Genomic DNA, 26,132 nt, shown 5'->3' with positions numbered 1-26,132 from the left:
AAAGTATTTTACAGTATATAACTTACATTTCACATCTGATTTGGGTTTTGACCAATCCACAGGATTGACAGACGGACAGATGGAGGGACGGACGGACTGACAGACAAACAGATAGACAGACAGAGATGGTTATCTGAGTATATATGAATTACATTCCAGATCTGATTTGGGTTTTGACCAATCCATGGGACAGATGAGCTTGCCATCCAGCCAGCCCACCAGCCAGACAGCCATATATACAGACAGACAGACAGACATACAGCTAGCCAGCCAGCCATACATACATACAGACAGCCATACAGACAGCCAGCCAGCCCTACATAGACTGACCGACAACCAGACAGACAGACAGACAACCAGCCAGACAGCCAGACAGACGGACAGACAGAGATGGTTAACTGTGTGTATATGACTTACACACCACATCTGATTTGGGTTCTGACCGATCCATGGGACGGATCAGCCAGCCAGCCAGCCAGCCAGCCAGCCAGACAGACAAGACAGACAGACATACAGAGATGGTTAACTGGGTGTGTATATGACTTACATTCCATATCTGATTTGGGTTTTGACCAATCCATGGGACGGATGAGCCAGACAGACAGACAGAGATGGCGAACTGTGTGTATATGACTTACATTCCACATCTGATTTGGGTTCTGACTGATCCACGGGATGGATGAGCCAGCCAGACAGACAGACAGACAGACAGAGATAGCTAACTGTGTGTATATGACTTACATTCCACATCTGATTTGGGTTCTGACCAATCCACGGGATGGATGAGCCAGCCTGCCAGCCAGCCAGCCAGCCAGACAGACAGACAAGACAGACAGACAGAGATAGCTAACTGTGTGTATATGACTTACACTCCACATCTGATTTGGATTCTGACCGATGCATGGGATGGACGAGCCAGACAACCCAGTAGAATCACCCTCGAGAGGTCCGAGTGGTTTCTTATACACCACAGTGTCCGGAGGTAACTAGAAAAATACAACAGCAAATACAGGTAATACACTATATTGATATTGTCACAAACTGCAGAATGGTAGAAATACATAACAAGAGCCTGTCACAAGTGGGTCGCAAACACTCGGCCATCCCAAGTTGTACTTGCATGCAAGGTTTGATAACAAAGATACGCCTCGGAAACAAAAACCAGATGATGTAAGGAAGGAACTGTTTTATTTAATGACGCACTCAACACATTTTATTTATGGTTACATGGCGTCTGACATATGGTTAAGGACCACACAGATATTGAGAGAAGGAAGGAAATGTTTTATTTAACGACGCACTCAACACATTTTATTTACGGTTACATGGCGTCTGACATATGGTTAAGGACCACACAGATATTGAGGGAGGAAACCCGCTGACACCACTTCATGGGCTACTCTTTTCGATTAGCAGCAAAGGATCTATTATATGCACCATCCCATAGATTTCAGCTCAAGATCTTACGGCATTATGAGAGAAAAAAAAAAAAGTCTGAAAAACTATATGTGGGACAAATGTACAGACAGACAGACAGATGTACAGTTGGATTGGTAGGGGACCACTAATCACCTGTTGTGTCTTGATGTCGGCCTTGGACAGTCTTGCTTGTGAGGGGGTGGGTGTGTGTGTGTGGTGGGGGGGGGGGTTTTAAAACCCTAAGGTGGGATTTAACACAAACATAATAATCACCTGTTGTGTCTTGATGTCGGCCTTGGACAGTCTTGCTTGTGAGGGTGTGTGTGTGTGGGGGGGGGGGGGGGGGGTAAAACCCTAAGGTGGGATTTAACACAGACATAATAATTACCTGTTGTGTCTTGATGTCTGCCTTGGACAGTCTTGCTTGTGAGGGGGTGGGTGTGTGTGTGTGGCTGGGGGGGGGGGATTAAAACCCTAAGGTGGAATTTAACACAAACATAATAATCACCTGTTGTGTCTTGATGTCTGCCTTGGACAGTCTTGCTTGTGATGGGGTGGGTGCGGGGGGTAAAGCGCCGGTTGAAGTGCGACTGGCAGGCCGATGTTTTGGTCTCACGGGCCGACTCAGTTTCCCAACATAATGATCCATAGGTTTTCTGAAATCAGTAAATACACAGTTTCCCAACATAATGATCCATAGGTTGTCTGAAATCAGTAAATACACAGTTTCCCAACATAATGATCCATAGGTTTTCTGAAATCAGTAAATACACAGTTTAACTACTGTTGGAATTTCATCATGGGTCATTGGTACAATCGGTTTGTGACAACTGATCAACTTTTGACAATACAATATTAGAATATTATCAACTTACATTAAAATTATTATGCATCTACAAGTATATTAGTGTTCAACATAATGACCCATAAGTTTTCTGAAATCAATAAATACAAAGTTTGACCACTGTTAGATCCCACTCATCTTATAGGAATACATGGACTTGACAAGAAGAGTCCCACAGACAGGACAATACATACCATGGTCTTTGATGTACCAGTTGTGGGGCACTGGCAGGGATGAGATAAAAAAAAATCCCATCCTTAGGCACATCCTCCAAGATTCCCCTCCCCACCGATCACATCCTCCGAGATTCCCCACCGATCACATCCTCCAAGATTCCCCACCGATCACATCCTCCCAGATTCCCCACCGATCACATCCTCCGAGATTCCCCACCGATCACATCCTCCCAGATTCCCCACCGATCACATCCTCCGAGATTCCCCACCGATCACATCCTCCAAGATTCCCCACCGATCACATCCTCCCAGATTCCCCACCGATCACATCCTTCAAGATTCCCACCGATAACATCCTCCGAGATTCCCCACCGATCACATCCTCCCAGATTCCCCACCGATCACATCCTCCGAGATTCCCCACCGATCACATCCTCCGAGATTCGCCACCGATCACATCCTCCAAGATTCCCCACCGATCACATCACGTACCTGCCCCTGTACGAGTACATGGGTTTGATGAGGAATAGTCCTGATTCCTCTTCTACACCATCCAGAGTGTCCATCAGAATGTTGGCCAGCCTGAGTCGTTCCGCTCCCATTTCATCCATTCTGTCCGCCCACCGTCTCGCTCTCTGTAATAGAAAGTTTGTTTTGTTTAACAACACCACTGGAGCACATTGATTTTTATTCATCAGCTATTGGATGTCAAACATTTGGTAATTTTGACAGTCATAGAGAAGAAATCAGTTACATTTTTTCCATTAGTAGCAAGGGATCTTTTATATGCACCATCCCAGAGACAGGATAGCACACACCAATGACCATTGATATACCAGTCGCGGTGCACTGGCAGGAACGAGAAATAGCTGAATGGGCCCACAGATGGGGATTGATCCCAAAGTGACTGTGCATCAAGCGAGGACTTTACCACTTGGCTACATCCATCCCTTCTCTGTAATAGCCAAATATTAACAAGCATTACTCCTAAAGCACCGGCCTCGGTGGCATCGTGGAAGGTACTGGGTTCGGATCCCAGTCGAGGTATGGGATTTTTAATCCAGATACCGACTTCAAACCCTGAGTGAGTGCTCCGCAAGGCTCAATGGGTAGGTGTAAACCACTTGCACCGACCAGTGATCCATAACTGGTTCAACAAAGGCCATGGTTTGTGCTATCCTGCCTGTGGGAAGTGCAAATAAAAGATCCCTTGCTGCTAATCGGAAAGAGTAGCCTGTGTAGTGGCGACAGCTGGTTTCCTCTCCAAATCTGTGTGGTCCTTAACCATATGTCTGACGCCATATAACCGTAAATAAAATGTGTTGAGTGCGTCGTTAAATAAAACATTCCTTTCTTTTAACTCCTAAAGCAATAAATGTCCCCTACCGAGCCCAACAAACTTTTGTATCTCATAAGTTCAAGGGCCATAACTTTGAGAACAATGATTAAACTGCCATGAAAGTCCAACTTCATCTGTAGCAAGCTATATATACAAAATTCCAGCTCAATATTTCAAGGTATTGTGAAAGAACCCATCTGGAAAACTGTATGTGGGACAGACAGACAGACAGGAGAGAGATTAAACCTATAGTCCACTCTGTTAAAGCAATATAAGTCCCCTACCAGGGCCCCATAAAGCTCCTAACTCCAAGGACCATAACTCTGGCAAATGTGGACAAATTCCATTGTTGGCAAGAGTTTTGGCTCTTGAAAAGAAATTTCCTTAAAAGTCAAATTTGATCTGGACATAACTCTGTCATAAATGGATAAATCCCCATGAAAGTCAAACCTGATCTGTAATTATTCACAATAAACCAATACATAAAATGTCATCTATATGTGGGACAATTTTAAGAATAATAGGCAAATTTAATTTTTTTGTTGGAAAATGTAACTGTAGGTTTGCATTTTTAAAGACAATTTTCTACTTGCCCAGAGCTGTGGTATCAGTTATATATAACTAGTTGTCTAACGAGTAGTATAGATCGCCTGTACATTAATTCTCATTTTAATTAATCATTATCGGACGTAATCTCATGTCCATTCTTGACAGAACAAGAACTACCTCTACCTCTGACTGAACTGATGGGAAAGCAGGGGCATGATCATGCTCATAACCCCTCAAAAAATGAAAGTCTGATTTTGTTTTCAAATTTCATTTCATTTCAAGTTATTTTCGTGCTTCTATCTAATTAAGGTTCAAGCACGCTGTTCTGGGCACACACCTCAACTATCTGGGCTGGCTGTCCAGGACAGTGGGTTAGTTGTTATTTGGTTAGTGGTTAGTGAGAGAGAAGAGGGTGAAGTGGCCTTACACTACCCATTGAGCTCTTAAGAACTCGCTCTGGGTTGGAGCCGGTACCGGGCTGCGAACCCTGTACCTACCAGCCTGTAGTCCAATGGCTTAACCACTGCGCCACCGAGGCCAGTTTTTGTTTTCACCTACCTCATTCTGTAGAGCCTCCATCTTGTCAAGCACTTCAAACACATCTTCATTAAGACTCTTACTCTTCCTCACATTGTCTGAAATGATAAAACATACAATGATTGTGCTCCTCTGAATGGAAGGAAGGAAGGAAATGGTTTTAATGACGCACTCAACACATTTTATTTACGGTTATATGGCGTCAGACATATGGCTAAGGACCACATAGATATTGAGAGAGGAAACTTCATGGGCTACTCTTTTGAATTAGTAGCAAGGGATCTTTTATATGCACCATCCCATAGACCGGATAGCACATACCACAGCCTTTTAATGTATCAGTCGTGGTGCACTGCCTTGAGCGAGAAATAGCCTAATGGGTCCACTGACGGGGATCGATCCCAAACCGATCGTGCATCAAGCAAGCGCTTTACCATTGGGTTATGTCTTGCACCCCCCTCTGAATGGAAATAAACTTCACTATAGCTAATGGAAATAAACTTCACTATAGCTAGTGGAAATAAACTTCACTATAGCTAATGGAAATAAACTTCACTATAGCTAATGGAAATAAACTTCACTATAGCTAGTGCACTGATTAGAAAATAGGTTTAAGACTCTTTTGCACATTGTCTGAAATGATAAAAAACTCAAAAATGATTGTGTTCCTCTGAATGGAAATAAGCTTCACCAGTACATTGATTAAATTATAGGTTTAAGACTCTCACATTGTCTGAAATGATAAAAAAAACAATGATTGTGCCCATCGAAATACAAATATAGAAAAAAGCATAACTTTTTTCTTGTTTTATATATGCATCATCCCAGACAGGATAGCACGTACCACAGCCTTTGATATACCAGTCGTGGTTCACTGGCTGGAATGAAAAATAAACCCACTAACGGGGATCGATCCTAGACTGACCACACATCAAGCAAGTGTCTAGCCACTGACCATTGGTCAGGAAAAGACAAATGTTGTGCTCCTTTGAACTGAAATATGATCTTTTGATCAAACTGTAAAAATACCTTCGACTTGCTTCATTCGACAGTGGTGTATGTACTTGCGCACCAGATGCCCAAATCTCTGAGCCGGCATGTTGATATACTCATCCATCTTGGAAACCACTTCCTGTAAGAACCAGAACAACGTCCATCAATAATGAGAAATGATATCAAACTATGGTAAAACGAAAGTGTGTGCATGTGAAATATGTGTTGCGTTAAAGTTAAAAGTTAAAGTTTTGTTGAAGACACCACTAGAGCACATTGATTTATTAATCATCAGCTATTGGATTTCAAATATTTGGTAATTCTGACTCGTAGTCATCAGAGGAAACCCACTACATTTGTCCTAATCCAGCAAGGAATCTTTTATATGCACTTTCTTAAGAGAGGAAACCAACTATATTTTTTCCATTAGTAACAACGGATCTTTTATACCATCCCACAGACATGATAGCACATACCACAGTCTTTGATATACCTTCACATGTGTGTGTGTGTGAGAGAGAGAGAGAGAGAGAGAGAGAGAGAGAGAGAGAGAGAGAGAGAGAGAGAGAGAGAGAGAGAGAGAGAGAGAGAGAGAGATAGGTAGAGGTGAAAATGAGAGAGAGAGACAGACAGATAGGTAGAGCGAGGTGAAAGAGAGAGAGAGAGAGAGAGAGAGAGAGAGAGAGAGAGAGAGAGAGAGAGAGAGGTGAGAACAAGAGAGAGGGAGAGGTGAGATTGAGAACGAGAGAGAGAGGGAGAGAGAAAGAGAGAGAGTGGAAGAGAGAGAGAGACACACAGAGATAAAAAGAAAACGAGAGACAGACAAAGAGGACAAATAAAGAGAGAAACATAGAATATATTATTTACCATACGAAACATTAAATATTGAACACACTGACCCTGTATATGTGTGGAGGAAGTCAGTTGTCCATGACGGCTCTCTTGATTATCTATAACACTTAAACTAAACCAAACAATTTGAAACACTGACCCTGTACGCGTGTGGAGGAAGTCAGTTGTCCATGACGGCTCTCTTGATTATCTATAACACTTAAACTAAACCAAACAATTTGAAACACTGACCCTGTACGCGTGTGGAGGAAGTCAGTTGTTCATGACGGCTCTCTTCATTATCTACAACACTTAAACTAAACCAGACAATTTGAAACACTGACCCTGTACGTGTGTGGAGGAAGTCAGTTGTCCATGATGGCTCTCTTCATTATCTATAACATTTAAACTAAACCAAACAATTTGAAACACTGACCCTGTACGTGTGTGGAGGAAGTCAGTTGTCCATGACGGCTCTCCTCATTATCTATAACACTTAAACTAAACCAGACAATTTGATACACTGACCTTGTATGTGTGTGGAGGAAGTCGGTTGTCCATGACGGCTCTCTTCATAATCTTCGCGTTTCTGTCCGAGTCAAGACGTGTGAACATCACCGAGGTTTCGGGCGATGGAGGCTTCTTCACACGCTACAGAAAATATAGTATAAAACTTTTGTTAGGTTATGAATATTCCAAGAATCCATCACAAATAATTATGCAGTCATGATGGATCAAAAAGAACACCAGATGTGATGGAAACTTTGACCTGGGATGAGTCTTGCCATCATCAAGGGTGTACATTTTCTGCACATGATGGACCTTTTCCTTTCATCCATGTGTAAATTAACTATTCTTTTACATGCAGAGACAAATTTGACCATTTTATTATAAACAAAACTACATTATTATATTAGTTGCGTTTGTTTCATATGTTACATAAAATTTAATACCTACAATTTAATATTTAAGTTTTAAAAAGACATACCCTAGTTTTTAAACACTAAGGCATATGTTTTACTATACAGCCGTTTCTGATAAATGAAATCATACTTTATTTATATTTTATTGTTTAGATTATCCATTTCTCTACAACTGAAGTGTTTCTGGTCATCCTGGTGTTTCTAATACCACAAAATGCATTTTTCATATTTTTTCAGAACGCAAGTGCGTCTGACAATAACGGTTATGGAGTCGCATTTTAGTCTATTTTAAGGGTATTTTAACATCACAGATTCTTATTTCTCTCTTTTGTATCCAAATTTGTTACAGGTTTGTAAATTAACCAAACTTAGTGTCCATTTTTACGGGCTGAAACTAGGGTCTAATTGAAAAATGTGCCTTAGTGTTTAAAAACTAAGGTCTGTCCCTTTAATTAACATGAAACCCGTCTGATGATCACAGATATAACAGTTATCTCCCCTTGTTAAGCACAGTTCATGGAATAAAAAAATCTCTTTCATACTGGCCTCAGTGGCATAGTAGTTAAGCTATCGCACATTAGGCTGGTAGATACTGGGTTCGCACCCCAGTACCGGTTCCCACCCATAGCGAGTTTAACAACTCAGTGGGTAGGTGTGAAGACACTACACTGACTTCTCTCTCACTAACCACTAACCGCTAACCCTTTGTTCTGGACAGACAGCCTAGACAGCTTGAGCCTAATTAGAAAGAAGCATGGAAATAAATTGTAACAGATGAATGAACAAACGTCTTTCATGAAAGTTTATACCTCTGTACTATAAACTATAAGATGAGAGAAATCTTTTTATTTCAGATCAAGTTGTTTAGCATTAATGAATAGTTGTAAGAATTCCACACCAAACTGTTCAGCAAAGAGAGTTTTCCCACAAACAGTGAACAGATACCTGACTTGGAGTTCCAGATCGTACGCGTCGCTTACTACCAAGAGCAGATAACTCTCGCTGTAATTCATTTATTGTGTCCTGCATTTCCATCATCACAACTGTATTGTGTCTGAAACAAAACAAAAAATATTAGCACGGGCGTAGGAAGGTGCCAAAAAAGGGGGGGGGGGGGGGGGCACACATATATATATATATAAATACATGTATAAATATATAAACAAGATTGCTGCTCCCACAAAGTGGGGGGCACATGTCCCCTTACCACCCCCTCCCCCCCACACTTCCTACGCCATTGATTAGTTATTTTATTTGTGAAAAATAGGCCTTCTCAAGTTTAAGTTAGTTTGTTTTGTTTAATGACAACACTAGAGCACATTGAAATATCATTAATCAAGATTTTGAAAACAAAACATTCCCTGCAGTCAAAAGCCATGGTATGTGCTGTCCTGCAAGTCGTATGGCACTGGTTGGGAAGGGCAAAATATTCAATCAGAGGATGGGTCCACCGAGGTGGTTTGATCCTACGACCCAATCACCTCAGACAAGCACTCTACTGACTGGGCAATTTAATAAGTACTTACCGGAGTTGTTCCTCATGTTTTCTGCTTTCCTCTTCAAACTGCTGATGTCTGAAATAAAGAAACATATATAGGAATATATATAGGGCTGAATTTACAAAGCCTGTTTATGTCTTACACGTGTGAAAAACATCTGGACTTGATGGAATTCCGGTTTACAGAGGGTCCGGTTTTGAGAGGTTTCCCTGTATATGTATATTTGTGTGTGTTTGCTATAGGGCCTCCACGAGTCCAACATATTGGATTCCAGTACTCGAGGGTTAAACTCGGCCCGGACCCGAGTACCCGAAACTTATTAGATGATAATGAGACTAAGGAATAAAGTAAAATATCATTCTGCATCTTAACTCCAGCGCTGAACGTGGATGCCAAATCATACCATTATACTGCATTACACAAATCTGACTTTTGTTTCTCCTCTATGTCTCATAGTCGTACAGCATAACCGGCTGCAAGCATATGGCAAAATGACGTAACAAATATAACTAAATGAGAGTGCTCTTCCTTGCACGAGTACTCGAGTCCTGAGATTGGACTACAGTCTTGCTAGACCCTAGTGTTTGCATATGTGTGTGTGCATGCGTGTGTGCGTGTGTGTGTGTGTGTGTTTCTTTGTTTGTGTGCATGTGTATATGAGTGTGTGTGTTTGTTTCTGTGTGTTTGTGTGTGTGTGCATGCATGTATGTGTGCATGTGTGTGTTTTTCTTTGTTTGTGTGTGTGTGTATACGCCAGACCTGTCAACCCTCCCGGATTCCGCGGGAGTCTCCCGGTATTTGATCAAATCTCCTTTCCCCTGTGCGGGAGACAGTTTCTCCTGTTAAATGACATTTTTGTAAGCATAAAAAAAAATCGATCCTCTTTTGTCAGAATAACAAAAGGGAAGTAACTCTGCCTTTTTTTCTCATTCGGAAAATGTCGACTACTTTCGGTTTCCGAGAATGTAACAGGCCGAATTGTCCCGACTGTTTAACCTTTGCCGAAGTGAGAATTGTGGGATAGCCTATTTATATTGTTAAAAAAGCACATGGAGTTTATAAAATGACGTGTTATTATAATGTTTGTTGTCATCGTAATGGCTACGAAGCGTGTTGCCGCTAATTCAACAGGCATTCTTGTTCAACTTTGACATTCAGTGTTGCCATATAAAAAAAAAAAACCTATCCAATTTAGTTCTAATAATACCTCTGAATTGTAAAATGTCTGCCCACTGGATTACATAATGCAACTATGACAAATCTGAACTGCCAGACTCCCGAGTTGACAGCGATACACACGATGCATGTTAAAATCACATGTCACAGCAAGACAACGAAAAGACCAATTAGCTGTATAAACATACTTGTGTCAGTTAATTTTGTATGTTTGTGCGGTAAAATGTTGGTTATAAGGGTACACTTAAAGAAATTATTTTTGTACAATTAAAAAATGTTGTGTGTGACATTGACATAAAGTTACTCACGGAAATGGGTATAATTCCGTTATATTTCACACGATGTCCGTAATGAGGTTTTACTTATGATTAATGAAAATACAGTGTTTATTGCATCATTATAATGATTTTAAATAAGTACCACGCCACCGTTCCTCATTATAGTAAAAACTGAATATTAATTTATAAGATTTATATAAATGTCTTTGGTACTTAGGTACACTAACCACAAATGATAATGTAACGCAACCTGTAAGGCTGTAAGTGTAATACCGTAAATGTACTAATTAATTTTTTTATTTCTTGTTCATCTTCTTAACATTTTTGGATAATTTTTTTTTTTTTTTTTAAATATGTATTAAATCATAATAATATTTAAACTTTAAAAAAAAAAAAAAAAAGTTTTTTTGTTTTTGTTTTTTTTTAATGCCAAGATCTAAGGTTAAGAAGTATATGTGACATTATAAAGTATTCATATAACTTATTGTAATAATGTTTTTTTTTAAATCTTGCGATTTTGGGTTAAATTGTGTGAATTTAAAAAATCTCCTGCTTTTTGACAAAATCTCCTGCTTTTTCAACACACACCTCCTGCTTTCTCTTGACTAAAGGTTGACAGGTCTGGTATACGCGCGTGTGTATACGCGTGTGTGTGTGTTTGTTTCTGTGTGTTTGTGTGTGTGTGCATGCATGCATGCATGTATGTGTGCGTGCGTGCGTGTGTGTGTGTGTAAGAAGCAAACGTACAGCAGCTGGTATTTTTCCTGCAGATCTATCAACAACTGTTTGCTCTCCGACATACGACTCTGGTGGTCTGTCGTCATGGATACGTCTGACTGTAAACTCCCTCTGGTGGCGAGAATACCTCGGTTAGATTCGGTAGATTTTTCCCGAATCAGTGTGGTTTTCGTCTGGTCACGTGACACATTCATGAGCGAGGATACCTCTGGCTCCTGAAAAACACAAACCTCTTCAGTATGTAGGTGATGTATAGTCCCCAAAAGAAGTTAACTGTTAATTATTCACACCGAACAAAACTGTAGTGAAGATGTTTGTAGTAATGGTAGAGTTATGTCCCTTTCTTCAGTAGGTCAATATGAACTTAACAGTAAGAAATATCTGAATGCACTAGTGACTAAAATACAGGTATTTGAAACTCGGAAATTGGGCATAGATGTAACATCGGTCACTGTGGAATTGCTCTTTCATACTGACACAAGGTCAAACTGACACAAGGTCATAATTTCTGCAAATCACTGTGGTACTTACTCGATCATTAATTAATGTGTTCTTCAGCAGGGTAGTAATTTCTTCTAAGACTGAAAAGAAAACAGATGACAAATTTTAAATACTTGAAATTGACAGTGGGGGGGGGACAGGCAGGCAGCAAATGCCACTCATAGTGCATGGTATGCATTCTGATAATCAACTTGAAATACAGCTTTTGATTTTCATATTAATTTTGACAGTATTTTAAATGTATCGAGAATTCTTGATTTTTAAACATGACACTATAAAATTCTTTAATTTTGAGCCTAGTTAGTACATGCAACAAAAAAAAAAACAAAAAAAAAACATAACAACTGGGCTTACTGTAAGTTAAGTTGTAGGTCATTCTGTCAACCTGAGGCAAGATCTTTATGCTGCGATCAAACTGCAGGGTCTCTATCTCAGATACAATCTGGCTGGCCGTCATCATGTCTGAAATAACAAACGATACCAGTAAACCTTTTGAGCCATCACATGCAGAGGCAGATCTAGGGGGAGGCCCCAGGGACCCGCCCCACCCTCCCCTAAATTTTGCGATAGCTATAATTTTATAATATATTAATTTTCATTTTTTACGATCCCCCTTCCAAACCTCCCCCAAAATTCCCTTGGCATTCCACCTCATGTCATTGGTCCCCCCCCCCAAATGGATTTTCTGGATCTGCCACTGACATGGTTCATTCCTTGACGTGGTGAGCTAGCCTGTATATCTCAGTGATCCAGAGAGCTATAACAGAGGGAGCTTCAACTCCTGGTAGGGTAACCCAAGCTGGATTGTTTAAAGGGTAGAGGCTAGGCTAATATGGAAGGAAGGAAATGTTTTATTTAACGACGCACTCAACACATTTTATTTATGGTTATATGGCGTCAGACATATGGTTAAGGACAGGGGCATAGGCTGGAGGGGGGTGGGGGGCTGAAGCAAATGGTCCACTTTCAGAACTAAAACATACAGGTTTATACATATGGAGTTTCTGGTAGTGCAAAAACAAAATAGAAAAAAGGGTCCACTTGGTTCATATATTGAGAGAGGAAACCCGCTGTTGCCACTTCAGGATCTACTCTCTTTTCGATTAGCAGAAAGGGATCTTTTATATGCACCATCCCGCAGACAGGATAGTACATACCACGGCCTTTGTTACACCAGTTGTGGAGCACTGACTGGAACGAGAAATAGCCCAATGGGTCCACTGACAGGGATTGATCCTAGACCTACCACGCATCAAGCGAACACTCTACCACTGGGCTACATCCCGTCCTAGACTAATATGGATTCACCGGCCTCGGTGGCATACTGGTTAAGCCATCTGACTAAAGGCTGGTAGGTTCTGTGTCCAGAACAGTGTGCTTGAACCTTAATTGGATATAAGCATGAAAATCAGTATAAACAAACAGCAATAATGTGGATCACTGCCGAAGCAACACTTCACAGAGCGCACGCCCACGCTGCTTATACATATACTTATACATATACTTATACTCATACTTATACTCATACATATACTCATACTCATACTCATACTCATACTCATACTCATACTCATACTCATACTCACCTTTGTCCAGCAGAATCTTGCTCAGTGTGTCCTTGAACTTGACGACTTCATCATAGCTCTTCACAAAGTCAGTGACAAGTGGGAAATCCACTAGTGGAGTTGGACTGTAAATTGTAATAAGAAAAACAATTAAAAAGTTAAAGTTTCTTTTGTTAACGACGACACGCATTGATTTACTAATCATCGGCTACTGTATGTCAAATATCTTATAATTGTGATATAATTTAGAGAAACCTACTACATTCTGTAATTAACAGCAAGGGATATTTTTAGTGAATATATCTTTTTATTACATATCTATTCAGTCTTACTATAGTGATAAAAACATTTTCAAACTGTGTGATATGGACCAGAAATTTTAAATGGGGAATTCCCTTTTTCTTTTTACTACAGTTAGCGCCTTTTATTTACTGACGTCATATATGTTTTACAAATGACGTCAAATCGTATTTGAAACATTACACAAGGCTGCCGCAGAGTAAGATTCTTAACGTTAAGTAAATCCATGAAAGGAGTTTGATCATAGATTTGTTGTTATGACGTTAAATTAAAAACCGTTTTTGTAAAACATAAAAAGATATGTAATAAATACAGAACTTCACATACGTGGTTTTCGCTTCCTATTTATTACACTCGTTTATTTTGCGAAAAGAACATACCACTGCTACACGGTCTCGTGGTATATATTCTTGTGCAAAATAAACTTGTGCAATAAATAGGATGCGAACACAATGTATGTGAAGTTCTGTATATATATTAATTATCCATACCATACAAATGTAAAAAAAAATATGCTGAGTGCGTCAAATATTTGATCATTGTAATAAAAAAAGTATTTCTTCCCTCCTTATCCATTTGCCAAAAAGCTAATTAAGAAAACTGTGTGTCTTTTGTAGATTTATCACCATATTTGGCTGTTTGACTAATTAACACTTGAAATTGGCTGAAGATATTTTGGCCTGAGTTGCCAATTGCTAATGATATCTGCAGTCCAGTCAAGGTGTCAATACTCATTGTTTCATGACATACTGGTGCATCACTGGGCTATTTCTCGTTCCAGCCAGTGCACCACGACTGGTATACCAAAGGATGTGGTATGTACTACCCTGTCTGTGAGATGGTGCATATAAAAGATCCCTTGCTGCTAATCAAAAAGAGTAGCCCATGAAGTGGCGACAGCGGGTTTCCTCTCTCAATATCTGTGTGGTCCTTAACCATATGTCTGACACCATATAACCATAAATAAAATGTGTTGAGTGCGTCGTTAAATAGAACATTTCTTTGTTTTACTGCTGCATCATTATAGGATACTAAACTCGCTACCATTTCGTATCATGTTCATGTCCCGAGCAAAATAATTTTCAGTTGTCACGAGCTTTAGTGAGTGTCAATGAAAATTATTTAACAAAACGACACCACTAGAGCACATTGATTTATTAATTATTGGCTATTAGATGTCAAACATATGGTAATTTTGACACAGTCATAGAGAGGAAACCCGCTACAAATTTCCATTAAACAAGGGACATAAACTGATATGAAATGGTAACAAGTTTAATATCCTATTTATTACCCATAATCGATCTTAATTTATATCACTCAACTCGTTTGGTTGACGTTTTGATAAGATTGTAGTGCGCCAATCGATGGCGTCATCATATAACATCAAAGTATTACCTCCCACTTGTCGTCCTAGTGGGACATATCACTTTGATATTAACCAGGATATGTTTAACCATCATGGGTAATAATAACTGTAACCGACTTACCAGACTTTGTGTCTTGTTCCAGGTGGGGACGTTCCAGCATCACAGAACAACTTAAATACGACCCCTGAAGAATACAGAGAGACAAACATCAACAAACCCAACCAGGACAAATTTAACACAACAACAGATTCAGTAAAAGTAATTTACTTGTAGCCTCAATTGGATATAAGTACACATAAGAAATAAAATGGGTACCAATAAAATTCTGGGCAAGAACAGTATTACTAATAGTCAAACCATGTGACCAAATTCTGATGAAGAATTTCCAGTTTTCCAGCATATATCAAAAGTTCATCTTCAAGGATACACTTAACTTTACCAGTGGCTTGTTTAGGATGTACATGCTATCCTACTTCAATTAGGATAAGCTCTTTATCCAGGGAACACTACACTTACCCGTATCAGCATCTATCAAAAGTTCATCTTCAAGGATACATTTACTTTTACTAGCAGCTTGTTCAGGATACATTAACCTTTATCAGAGTTCACCATAGTTCATCTTTCTTGTCTAGGATGAGTTTGTCATCCAGTGACCATTGAGATTGCTGGAGACTTCAGTCTCTAGGTTCTTCAAGATAAACTCACTTTTACCAGCAACTATTAATGTTTATCTTTTTCAACTAGGATGAGCTCCTCATCCAGAGAACACTGAAATGATATTGATACTTGTCTCACCTCCAAGATAATTAACTTTTACTAGCATCTATCAAAAGTCTATCTTCACTAGGGGCTTGTCCAGGATCTTTACCAGCATATACCAACAATTCCACTTCTTTGGCTAGGATTAACTCTTTATTTAGGGAACACTGCCACTGATCGAAGATTCCTTGAGACTTCAGTCTTTACTCCAAGATAGAGCATGTATTAAAAGTTATCTTCACCAAGATACACCTACCTTTGCCAGTGTCTATCAGAAGTTCATCTTCACCACGATACACCTACCTTTACCAGAAGTTCATCTTCACCAAGATACACCTACGTTTACCAGTGTCTATCAGAAGTTCATCTTCACCACAATACACCTACCTTTACCAGTGTCTATCAGAAGTTCATCTTCCTCAAGATACACCTACCTTTACCAGTGTTTATCAGAAGTTCATCTTCCTCAAGATACACCTACCTTTACCAGTGTCTATCAGAAGTTCATCTTCACCACAATACACCTACCTTTACCAGTGTCTATCAGAAGTTCATCTTCACCACAATACACCTACCTTTACCAGTGTCTATCAGAAGTTCATCTTCACCACAATACACCTACCTTTACCAGTGTCTATCAGAAGTTCATCTTCCTCAAGATACACCTACCTTTACCAGTGTCTATCAGAAGTTCATCTTCCTCAAGATACACCTACCTTTACCAGTGTCTATCAGAAGTTCATCTTCACCAAGATACACCTACCTTTACCAGTGTTTATCAGAAGTCCATCTTTCTCAAGATACACCTACCTTTACCAGTGTCTATCAGAAGTCCATCTTCCTCAAGATACACCTACCTTTACCAGTGTCTATCAGAAGTCCATCTTCACCAAGATACACCTACCTTTACCAGTGTCTCTCAGAAGTTCATCTTCACCAAGATACACCTACCTTTACCAGTGTCTGTCAGAAGTTCATCTTCACCAAGATACACCTACCTTTACCAGTGTCTATCAGAAGTTCATCTTCACCAAGATACACCTACCTACCTTTACCAGTGTCTATCAGAAGTTCATCTTCACCAAGATACACCTACCTTTATCAGTGTCTATCAGAAGTCCATCTTCCTCAAGATACACCTACCTTTACCAGTGTCTATCAGAAGTCCATCTTCACCACGATACACCTACCTTTACCAGTGTCTATCAGAAGTTCATCTTCCTCAAGATACACCTACCTTTACCAGTGTCTATCAGAAGTTCATCTCCCTCAAGATACACCTACCTTTACCAGTGTCTATCAGAAGTCAATCTCCCTCAAGATACACCTACCTTTACCAGTGTCTATCAGAAGTCCATCTTCCTCAAGATACACCTACCTTTACCAGTGTCTATCAGAAGTCCATCTTCACCACGATACACCTACCTTTACCAGTGTCTCTCAGAAGTTCATCTTCGCCACGATACACCTACCTTTACCAGTGTCTGTCAGAAGTTCATCTTCACCAAGATACACCTACCTTTACCAGTGTCTGTCAGAAGTTCATCTTCACCAAGATACATCTACCTTTACCAGTGTCTATCAGAAGTTCATCTTCACCAAGATATACCTACCTACCTTTACCAGTGTCTATCAGAAGTTCATCTTCACCAAGATACACCTACCTTTCCCAGCATCTATCAAAAGTTCATCTTCTTCATCTAGGATAAGTTCGTCCGTCAAAGAACACTGCGATGGAACCGAAATTGCTGGAGACTTGAGTCTCCTCTCCTCCACGGCTGATTTCGTCTCCTCCAGCTTGTTCTTGTACTGACTCCTTAAGGAGGCCCTGCTCTTAGCCGACATCTGGCGCATTTCCAACTCTGTCATATCTACTTTCTGGGAATATGATAAAAAAATCATTATAGACTGTTATAAAAATAAATTATGCAGTTTCTACTTTGTCATCACTTTATCTTTGTGGGAATGTGATAAAAAAAAGAAAAAAAAAAAGTTTTTAACCTTATAGATTCTTATAACAATATCTGATGCAGTTCATTCTTTGTCATCATACCTTTCTGTGAAAGAGATTTAAACCCCCAGAATAATTTGACTATTAAAGACAGTTATAAAAACATGATCATCTGATTAAATTTTTGGTCTGACCAATCACATTCTTCTTTTGAGAAGGTGATAATTTTTTTTATTAATTATGAATTGCTGCATACCAATTATAATTACAAAACAGTTATTATACTTGTAAATTGAGTGTTTGACAGATGTAAAGTCTGTAATGAAATAAACTTTCTATGAAGGTGATAAAAATATACATATATACATATTTTGACTAATAGATTGCTATCAAAATATCTGACGCAGTTGCTACTTTGTCATCACTTTTCAGTGAAGGATGTAAAAAAAAACCACACACAAATATTTTGACTCTTAAAGACTGTTATAAAAATATGTGACATTTCCAAGTTCACTATTCTGTGATGATAAACAACATATTAAGGAATACATGTGATATAAAAGATATATGACACAGTTCCAACTCTTCACAACACATTTCTACGATAGAGATTAAAAGCCAAATATTTCAACTGTTGAAGACTGCTATAGATCTAATGTAGTTCTAACTTTGTGATCAAACCACCTTTCTATGAACATGATAACACAACAAATATTTTGAATATTAAATACTGTGTTATAAAAATATCTGACACAGTTTCTACTTTTTCATAATTAACACCAACTTTCTGCAATAGTAATAACAAAACAAGTACTTCGACTGTTGAATTAAGACTATATTATAAAATATCTAATGCAGTTCAACTCTGTCATCACACCATCTTTCTGTGAATGACGTAACAAAACAAATATTTTGACTCTAATATAATAATATAAAACATGAAATGACAAAGAATATGGTAATGATAAGTTAAAATTATAAACAGTTTCATTGGTTCAAACTTCAAATTGTAAACAGTTTCATTGGTTAATACTTCAAATTATAAAGAGTTTCATTGGTCGATACTTCAAATTATAAACAGTTTCATTGGTTAATACTCCAAATTGTAAACAGTTTCATTGGTTAATATTTCAAATTATGAACAGTTTCATTGGTTAATACTTCAAATTATAAACAATTCATTGGTTAATATTTCAAATTGTAACTGTGATTATTATAAGAACTGTGATTTTACAAATGTGATAAAAAATAATATCAAGCTGTGTCAGTTAAAATTAAGAAATGAACACAAAAAAGTTAAAATTTGTTTTGTTTAACAACACCACTAGAGCACATTGATTTATTAAATCATCTACTATTGGATGTCAAACATTTTGTAATTTTGACATCATCCTTGAGAGGAAACCTGCTACATTTGTTCACTAGTAGCAAGGCAAATGAGCACAAATGCATACATAACAATTTAATTAAGATTGATGAGAGGACATTGTCACACCATAGTTTTGACTTTGTGCACCATAAACCGGCCTCGGTGGCGTCGTGGTAGGCCATCGGTCTACAGGCTGGTAGGTACTGGGTTCGGATCCCAGTCGAGGCATGGGATTTTTAATCCAGATACAGACTCCAAACCCTGAGTGAGTGCTCCGCAAGGCTCAATGGGTAGGTGTAAACCACTTGCACCGACCAGTGATCCATAACTGGTTCAACAAAGGCCATGGTTTGTGCTATCCTGCCTGTGGGAAGCGCAAATAAAAAATCCCTTGCTGCTAATCGGGAAGAGTAGCCCATGCATGTAACTGTAAATAAAATGTGATTAGCAACAAGGGATCTTTTATATGCACCATCCCACAGACAGGGTAGTACATACCACGGCATTTGATATACCAGTCGTGGTGCACTGGCTGGGGCTACGTCGCGCCCCTCAATCCATATTGACGGAAGCTGACCATGTTATTGACAATCAGTTTGACATTACTGACATTCAGTTTGACATTACTGACATTCAGCCCCATATTACAACTTGGTATGATACAGACATTACTAGCTAGCAGTACAGTAAATCAAATTTGATTTAAAGTTTTTAAAAAGTTTTGTTTTGTTTAACGGCACCACTAGAGCACATTGATTTTTTTTAATCATTGGCTATTGGATGTCAAACATTTGGTAATTTTGACATCTAATCTTAGAGCGGAAACCCACTACATTTTGCCATTAGTAGTAAGGGATCTTTTATATTCACCATCCCACATGCAGGACAGCACATACCACAGCCTTTGATATACCAGTCGTGGTGCACTGGCTGGAAAGAGAAATATCAATCACAAACTGACCACGCATCAAGCGAGCGCTTTACCACTGGGCTACATCCTGCCCCCCCCCCTTTAATTTGATCTAGACATCTATATCCATATGTTCCTGTTTTTTCTCTTTCCATCAGTATATTTAGCATATTTAATTTGATCTAGACATCTATATCCATATGTTCCTGTTTTTTCTCTTTCCATCAGTATATTTAGCATATTTAATTTGATCTAGACATCTATATCCATATGTTCCTGTGTTTTTTCTCTTTCCATCAGTATATTTAGCATATTTAATTTGATCTAGACATCTATATCCATATGTTCCTGTTTTTTCTCTTTCCATCAGTATATTTATCATATTTAATTTGATCTAGACATCTATATCCATATGTTCCTGTTTTTTCTCTTTCCATCAGTATATTTATCATATTTAATTTGATCTAGACATCTATATCCATATGTTCCTGTGTTTTTTCTCTTTCCACCAGTATATTTAGCATATTTAATTTGATCTAGACATCTATATCCATATGTTCCTGTTTTTTCTCTTTCCATCAGTATATTTATCATATTTAATTTGATCTAGACATCTATATCCATATGTTCCTGTTTTTTCTCTTTCCATCAGTATATTTAGCATATTTAATTTGATCTAGACATCTATATCCATATGTTCCTGTTTTTTCTCTTTCCATCAGTATATTTAGCATATTTAATTTGATCTAGACATCTATATCCATATGTTCCTGTTTTTTCTCTTCCCATCAGTATATTTAGCATATTTAAACTGACACAAAGAACTTGCAAACTTAAAAACAAAATAAATACTCAGGGATTTAAGTAGGCAATACTGATCAAAGGCCCATTTCTAAAAGCAAGTGGCACAGAACATTCCCAATTTAATGTGTAAATGTTTTTGTAATTATGTCTGTTCTGATCAATTAATTTAACAGTGGTGAATTGCATTATTCAATGGCCTAGAAAAAATCATGCTAATTATAATTAAATCACAGTACATTTTCCCAATCCCATCAAATATGGGTACATACTAGCTGAAACATTCTGGATGAAAACCTCTTTTTTTTTTACACAATTATACAGAAGACTAAAAAAATGAGGAGCTGAAGAAATGTCAGCATGAACCCACCCAATTACCTCCCAAAATATGGAATTTTGATAAAATATGTCACTCATTTTCATGATAAAAATTTATAAAAACTACATTGTGAAGATTCATATACATATAGTAATATATTTTGCAGCTGACATTGGTAAAATATCATATATAAACATATAGTAATATATTTTGCAGCTGACATTGGTAAAATATCATATATAAACATGTCCAAGGAATATTTGGGAATAGCAAGTGTAAGTGCCATAATAAAAATAAGAACTAAAACATTTTAACAATGAAACAATAAATTAAATTAAAAAAACTGTGGAGCAAAAAATGTTAATGTGTAAATTTTAATGTGTAAATTTGTAATTAAATAATTAAAAAAATAATAATTAAAAATCACATGCAACTTTTACATACATCAATTCCTACTTTGTTGTTTGATCAATGTGATCAAAACTGTAACAAAGAAGAAAAAAAGGAAAAGGTTTTTAACTTCACTCAGGTTAAGCACAAATTAATTATGGAAAACCTCACTAAGTGTCACTAAGCTATATATATAGACTACACTGGTTGGGGTGTGCACACAAATTAGGCTGAAAAATAAACAATAATCCAGTGAAACCTCTCAAGACCGGACCCCTCTGTAAACCAGACATTTTTCATGGTCCTTTTTAAAAAAAATCAGTACAGAAATTAACCTCTCTAATCCGGATACCTCTTAAAAACGGACATTTTACTTGGTCCCAAGGGTGTCCTGTTTAGAGGGGTTTCACTGTAATAAACTATTGATTAATACTAATTAGGTGCAATTCAAATGGTTAGAAATCAAATCCACTCATTAATCAATGTCCACTCAGATGGTTACAAGTCATTATTCACTCAAGGTTGAAAAAAACCCGGTATAATTAAAACAAAATAGGATCAGGATCACTGCAAAACAAGGAGGGAAACACAAAGAGAACACAACTCCAACAACAGGAAGTACGTGATACCTTCACATCTAAAGAGTTCCTCTTAAGGGAAAGAGAACTGGCTATGCTCGCTTTTCTCACAGACTCTTGGTCTTGATGCGATGGTACTGATTTGCATGATGAGATTCGCCCGGAAATACTTCCATCTTCAGCTACCGATTTTTCGGCATCAGCTACCGATTTTTCAGCATCAGAAATGTTCACGTCTGCTTCTGCTGAGACAGAAGACCCAGGCTTATTGACCTCCGATTTAGCTGATTCAGATTTAGCTGACCTGGGTCTTGAACCTGACATTGACCTTTGGTCTGACCTTGACCCTGGGTCCGTCCTTGACCTTGGATCTGACCTGGTGTCAAGGACAGAGTCTCTACAGTTTGATTCTCTGCTTGACATTCTCACTGATGACGATCTGCTGTGTTGTTCCATTCCACCCGAGGTAACAGTCAGATCATTTTCACTTGAAGCAGTGACCTCTAGTGGTGGAAATTCTTTCAAGTCGACAAAAGAAGCTTGGTGTTCATCTGATTTGGCAGATGCACTTGGCTACAGGATTTCAGAATTATAAACAAATATTATAAAACTACAGCACAGTTACCTAATTAATATTTTACGGATTATATACAAATGTACATATAATGTTGTTGGGGTTTTTTCACATGCAATCATGACTTGCAACTTAAATGTCACTTTGCTTAAGTCTTTATCTCAACTAAACAAGTCTAAAAGTTATGAATGCTAATTTATCATGAAATTCTTTATTTTTTAATGCTTCTACTAAATCTAAAGTCTTAAATATAAAATTTTAAAAAAACAATTTCTTTCATATGTGTATATAAATTCAAATAGGATAGGCCTACCATGTATTGCTCAAAATAAAAAATAATTTTGTAAACAATAAGATAAAACACATATACATATACATATACATATATATATTACATATACATATTACATATCTATTATGTAGACTGAAGAATCTGAAATATCAAATAAGACTTCAACCCCTGAATTAAAGAGACATTCCTGAGTTTGCTGCATTGTAAGATGTTTCCGACTAATACAATATTTCTACGATTAAACTTACGTATTAAATATATATTTTTGTTTAGAATATCAGTGTCTGTATATATTCAATGTGTTTCTGGTCATCTTAATATTTGTAAGAAGCCCAAACTGAATTTTGTCTTCAAATAATTTCGTACGTACGAAAAAATAATAATTAGGAAATAAAATTAAATTTAACCTAGTACATACATTAGAATGATCAGAAACATGTTTAATATACAGCCACTAATATTTTATGCAGAAAAATATATTTGATATGTAATTACAATCGTTAAAAATTGCAGCAAACTCAGGAATGTCCCTTTAATTTGTTTGCAAGTTAAATAACAACTGGAAAGAAATGGTTTCATTGTAATGAAATAAACAACTGCCAAAAACAACCAATTATTACACATGACACTACTTGAAGAAGATACCTAAAATCAATCATATGATTACTGTGGATATTATTTATTTGTTTCAACTTCTGTGCAGTCCAATCAATAAAACCAATAACTTAGAAAATTATTTCCATTGAAACTAAAAACAATCATATTATTACTGTAGATATTATTTAATTATGTGTTTCAAATTCTGTGCAGTCAAATCAACAAAATCAATGCAGAAATTTATTTTCATAAAAATTGAACAAGCTGTCTAACACAATACAATTACTGTGGGTATTACTTAATTGTTTCATCATCTGTGCAGTCAAATCAACGAAACCAACAGTGCAGAAAATGATTTTCATAAAAATTTAATATGTTGGTATAAAGCAAAAACATTTCGGTTACATGTATGTGCTTTCCAACAGTTAAGTGCTCCATGCATGCACACCAAAGTAAAAACATTCTGTTGAGTGTTTTCCACCAGTTAAGTGCTCCAAACAAATCAAGAAATATTTTTGTTGTTGAGTGTTTTCCACCAATTAAGTGCTCCACAAAGGTCCATAAACATAACTGTTGTTTAGTGTTTTCCAAAAGTTAGTGCTCAATCCACACTAATCCAGAAACATATTTGTTGTTGAGTGTTTTCCACCAGTTAGGTGCTTCACAAAGGTCCATAAACATATTTGTTGTTTAGTGCTTTTCAATAATTAAGTGCTCCACACCAATTCATAAATATGTTTGTTGTTGAGTGTTTTCCACCAGTTAGGTGCTCCATACCACAAACCTGCAAGTCCCATTCAGCATGAAGCTGGGAAACCTTGAAAAATGGTTGCTGCACAACAAGCAAATCTTCCGACGATATTTCCATCAAGGACGAGGGACTCAAATTTCCAAACGAGTGGAAAACGCTGTCTGGTCGGAAACCCAGCTTGAGGGCTCCATAAATGATCTTTGTTGCTAGGGACAACATGGAGAAAGTCTCGTGCAGTTCATCTTTTGTCAGAGACCTTCCAGAAACGAGTTTCGTCTTCACAGCATCTCTGATGGATTTCAGTATCTGCTGTTGCCGCGGTAACAGCCCGTCTGCCTCCTCTGCGACGAGGAGGTTCTTGAATCTCTGCATGAGGTTGTGTTGAGCTGGAGCAGACGACATACTGGACCAGGGGGAGATGCTGGGCACGTCAGGAACGTAGTCTCTGTAGAAAACAACCGACGACTTCGCGTCTGCCTTTCTTCCTTCACTGAATGGACGCCGACTCTTCTCTGGGACTTTGGAAAGAGATCCAAAAATGTCCGGCGTCATGCATCTCACCTCGATTTCGTGCGAGCCAAATCTGACCAACTTACCGAGAGGTATTCTGTTATGAGACATAATCAAGTCACTCTGGTCATGTTTGACAGACTTTCCAAACAGACTCTCCGATTCGGAAGGAAGAAAATGTCCGACTTCATGTCCAGTGGTAACCATAGCGATAATGTTTCCCCGAGACAAAACGATCTGGACAGAGATGTCCTTTACGATGTCTCGTTCACGCATCTGCACTTTCTTATCCAATTCAGACACAATCAACTTTTGCATTTTCATCCCATCATCTGCGGTTTCTGGTTGACCTTTGACCTTCCCTAAGTCACTGCTAGTCGTCTCAGCCACACATGTGTCTGTTGGGCGAGGTGACTGGTTTTTCAGCAACATGTTGGCCAGCGTTTTATCTATGGCTATCAAAGATCCATCGGCTGTTTTCAATAAATATCTTGGTCCTTTTCCACACACAGCGAGGGTATCCAGTACTGGTGCATTGTGGGAAATACTGTAACCTGATACAGTGTTGTCTGTGTAAAGCTGTTTTAATCAAATTCTTCATTTCAGAAGACAATCAGGTTTTTGTTAACACCATTAAAATATGCCACAAATGCTTTAACTATTACATAAAATATATCTCATATTTTTATTATTATATAAAATAAATATTATGTTTTAATTCTTATATAAAATAAATATTATATGAATTTTATTGTTTTAATTATTATACAAAATACATATTGTTTTATTTATTATATATAATAAATATTACATTTTATTTGTATCTAAAATAAATGTTTTGTTTTAATTATTATATAAAACAAATAGGTTTGAATTATTATATAAGATAAGTTTTATTATTTAAAATAAATATTGTTTTAACAATTATATAAAACAAATATTGTTTTATTAATTAAATATCATGTTTTATTTCTATATAAAATAAACATTGTTTTAATCATTATATCAAATAAATGTTTAATAATAATATCAATAAATAGTTTTAATGATTATATAAAATAAATATTAAGTTTTAATAATTATATAAAAATATTATAATTATTGAAAATTATAAATAAATGCTATAATTCTTATATAAAATAAATATGTTTAAAGATTATAATTTATTATAATAATTATAAAACAGTTTTAATATATTATTATATTTATTATTTTATACTATACTATGCTATTATTATATTGTTTTTATTATAAAAAAATATTCTAATTATTATTTTAAAAATTATAAATATT

At 37.4% G+C, this 26,132-nt stretch overlaps 1 protein-coding gene across 3 annotated transcripts in view; it reads right to left on the bottom strand.

Annotated features, from left to right (window-relative positions):
• Positions 1–26,132, bottom strand: part of LOC121373345 (putative protein tag-278) — a 115,535-nt gene that overhangs the window by 8,632 nt on the left and 80,771 nt on the right. For 2 of the 3 annotated variants that reach the window (XM_041499923.1, XM_041499924.1), the window contains 15 exons: positions 22,167–22,688; positions 17,462–17,675; positions 15,159–15,222; positions 13,390–13,493; positions 12,158–12,265; positions 11,834–11,883; positions 11,312–11,517; positions 9,138–9,185; positions 8,557–8,665; positions 7,217–7,339; positions 5,894–5,996; positions 4,886–4,962; positions 2,932–3,074; positions 1,928–2,075; positions 870–986 (listed from right to left, as the gene is read on the bottom strand). In XM_041499923.1, the coding sequence (XP_041355857.1) occupies positions 870–986; positions 1,928–2,075; positions 2,932–3,074; positions 4,886–4,962; positions 5,894–5,996; positions 7,217–7,339; positions 8,557–8,665; positions 9,138–9,185; positions 11,312–11,517; positions 11,834–11,883; positions 12,158–12,265; positions 13,390–13,493; positions 15,159–15,222; positions 17,462–17,675; positions 22,167–22,688 (2,136 nt within the window). The remainder of the gene's footprint in view (positions 1–869; positions 987–1,927; positions 2,076–2,931; positions 3,075–4,885; positions 4,963–5,893; positions 5,997–7,216; positions 7,340–8,556; positions 8,666–9,137; positions 9,186–11,311; positions 11,518–11,833; positions 11,884–12,157; positions 12,266–13,389; positions 13,494–15,158; positions 15,223–17,461; positions 17,676–22,166; positions 22,689–26,132) is intronic. The other variant, XM_041499925.1, reaches the window with a different exon arrangement.

The sequence above is a fragment of the Gigantopelta aegis genome, chromosome 5, assembly GCF_016097555.1.
Source record: "Gigantopelta aegis isolate Gae_Host chromosome 5, Gae_host_genome, whole genome shotgun sequence".
Lineage (NCBI taxonomy): Eukaryota > Metazoa > Mollusca > Gastropoda > Neomphalida > Peltospiridae > Gigantopelta > Gigantopelta aegis.
The sequence above is the reverse complement of the archived record's forward strand: the minus strand, read 5'-3'. Positions and strand labels throughout refer to the sequence as shown.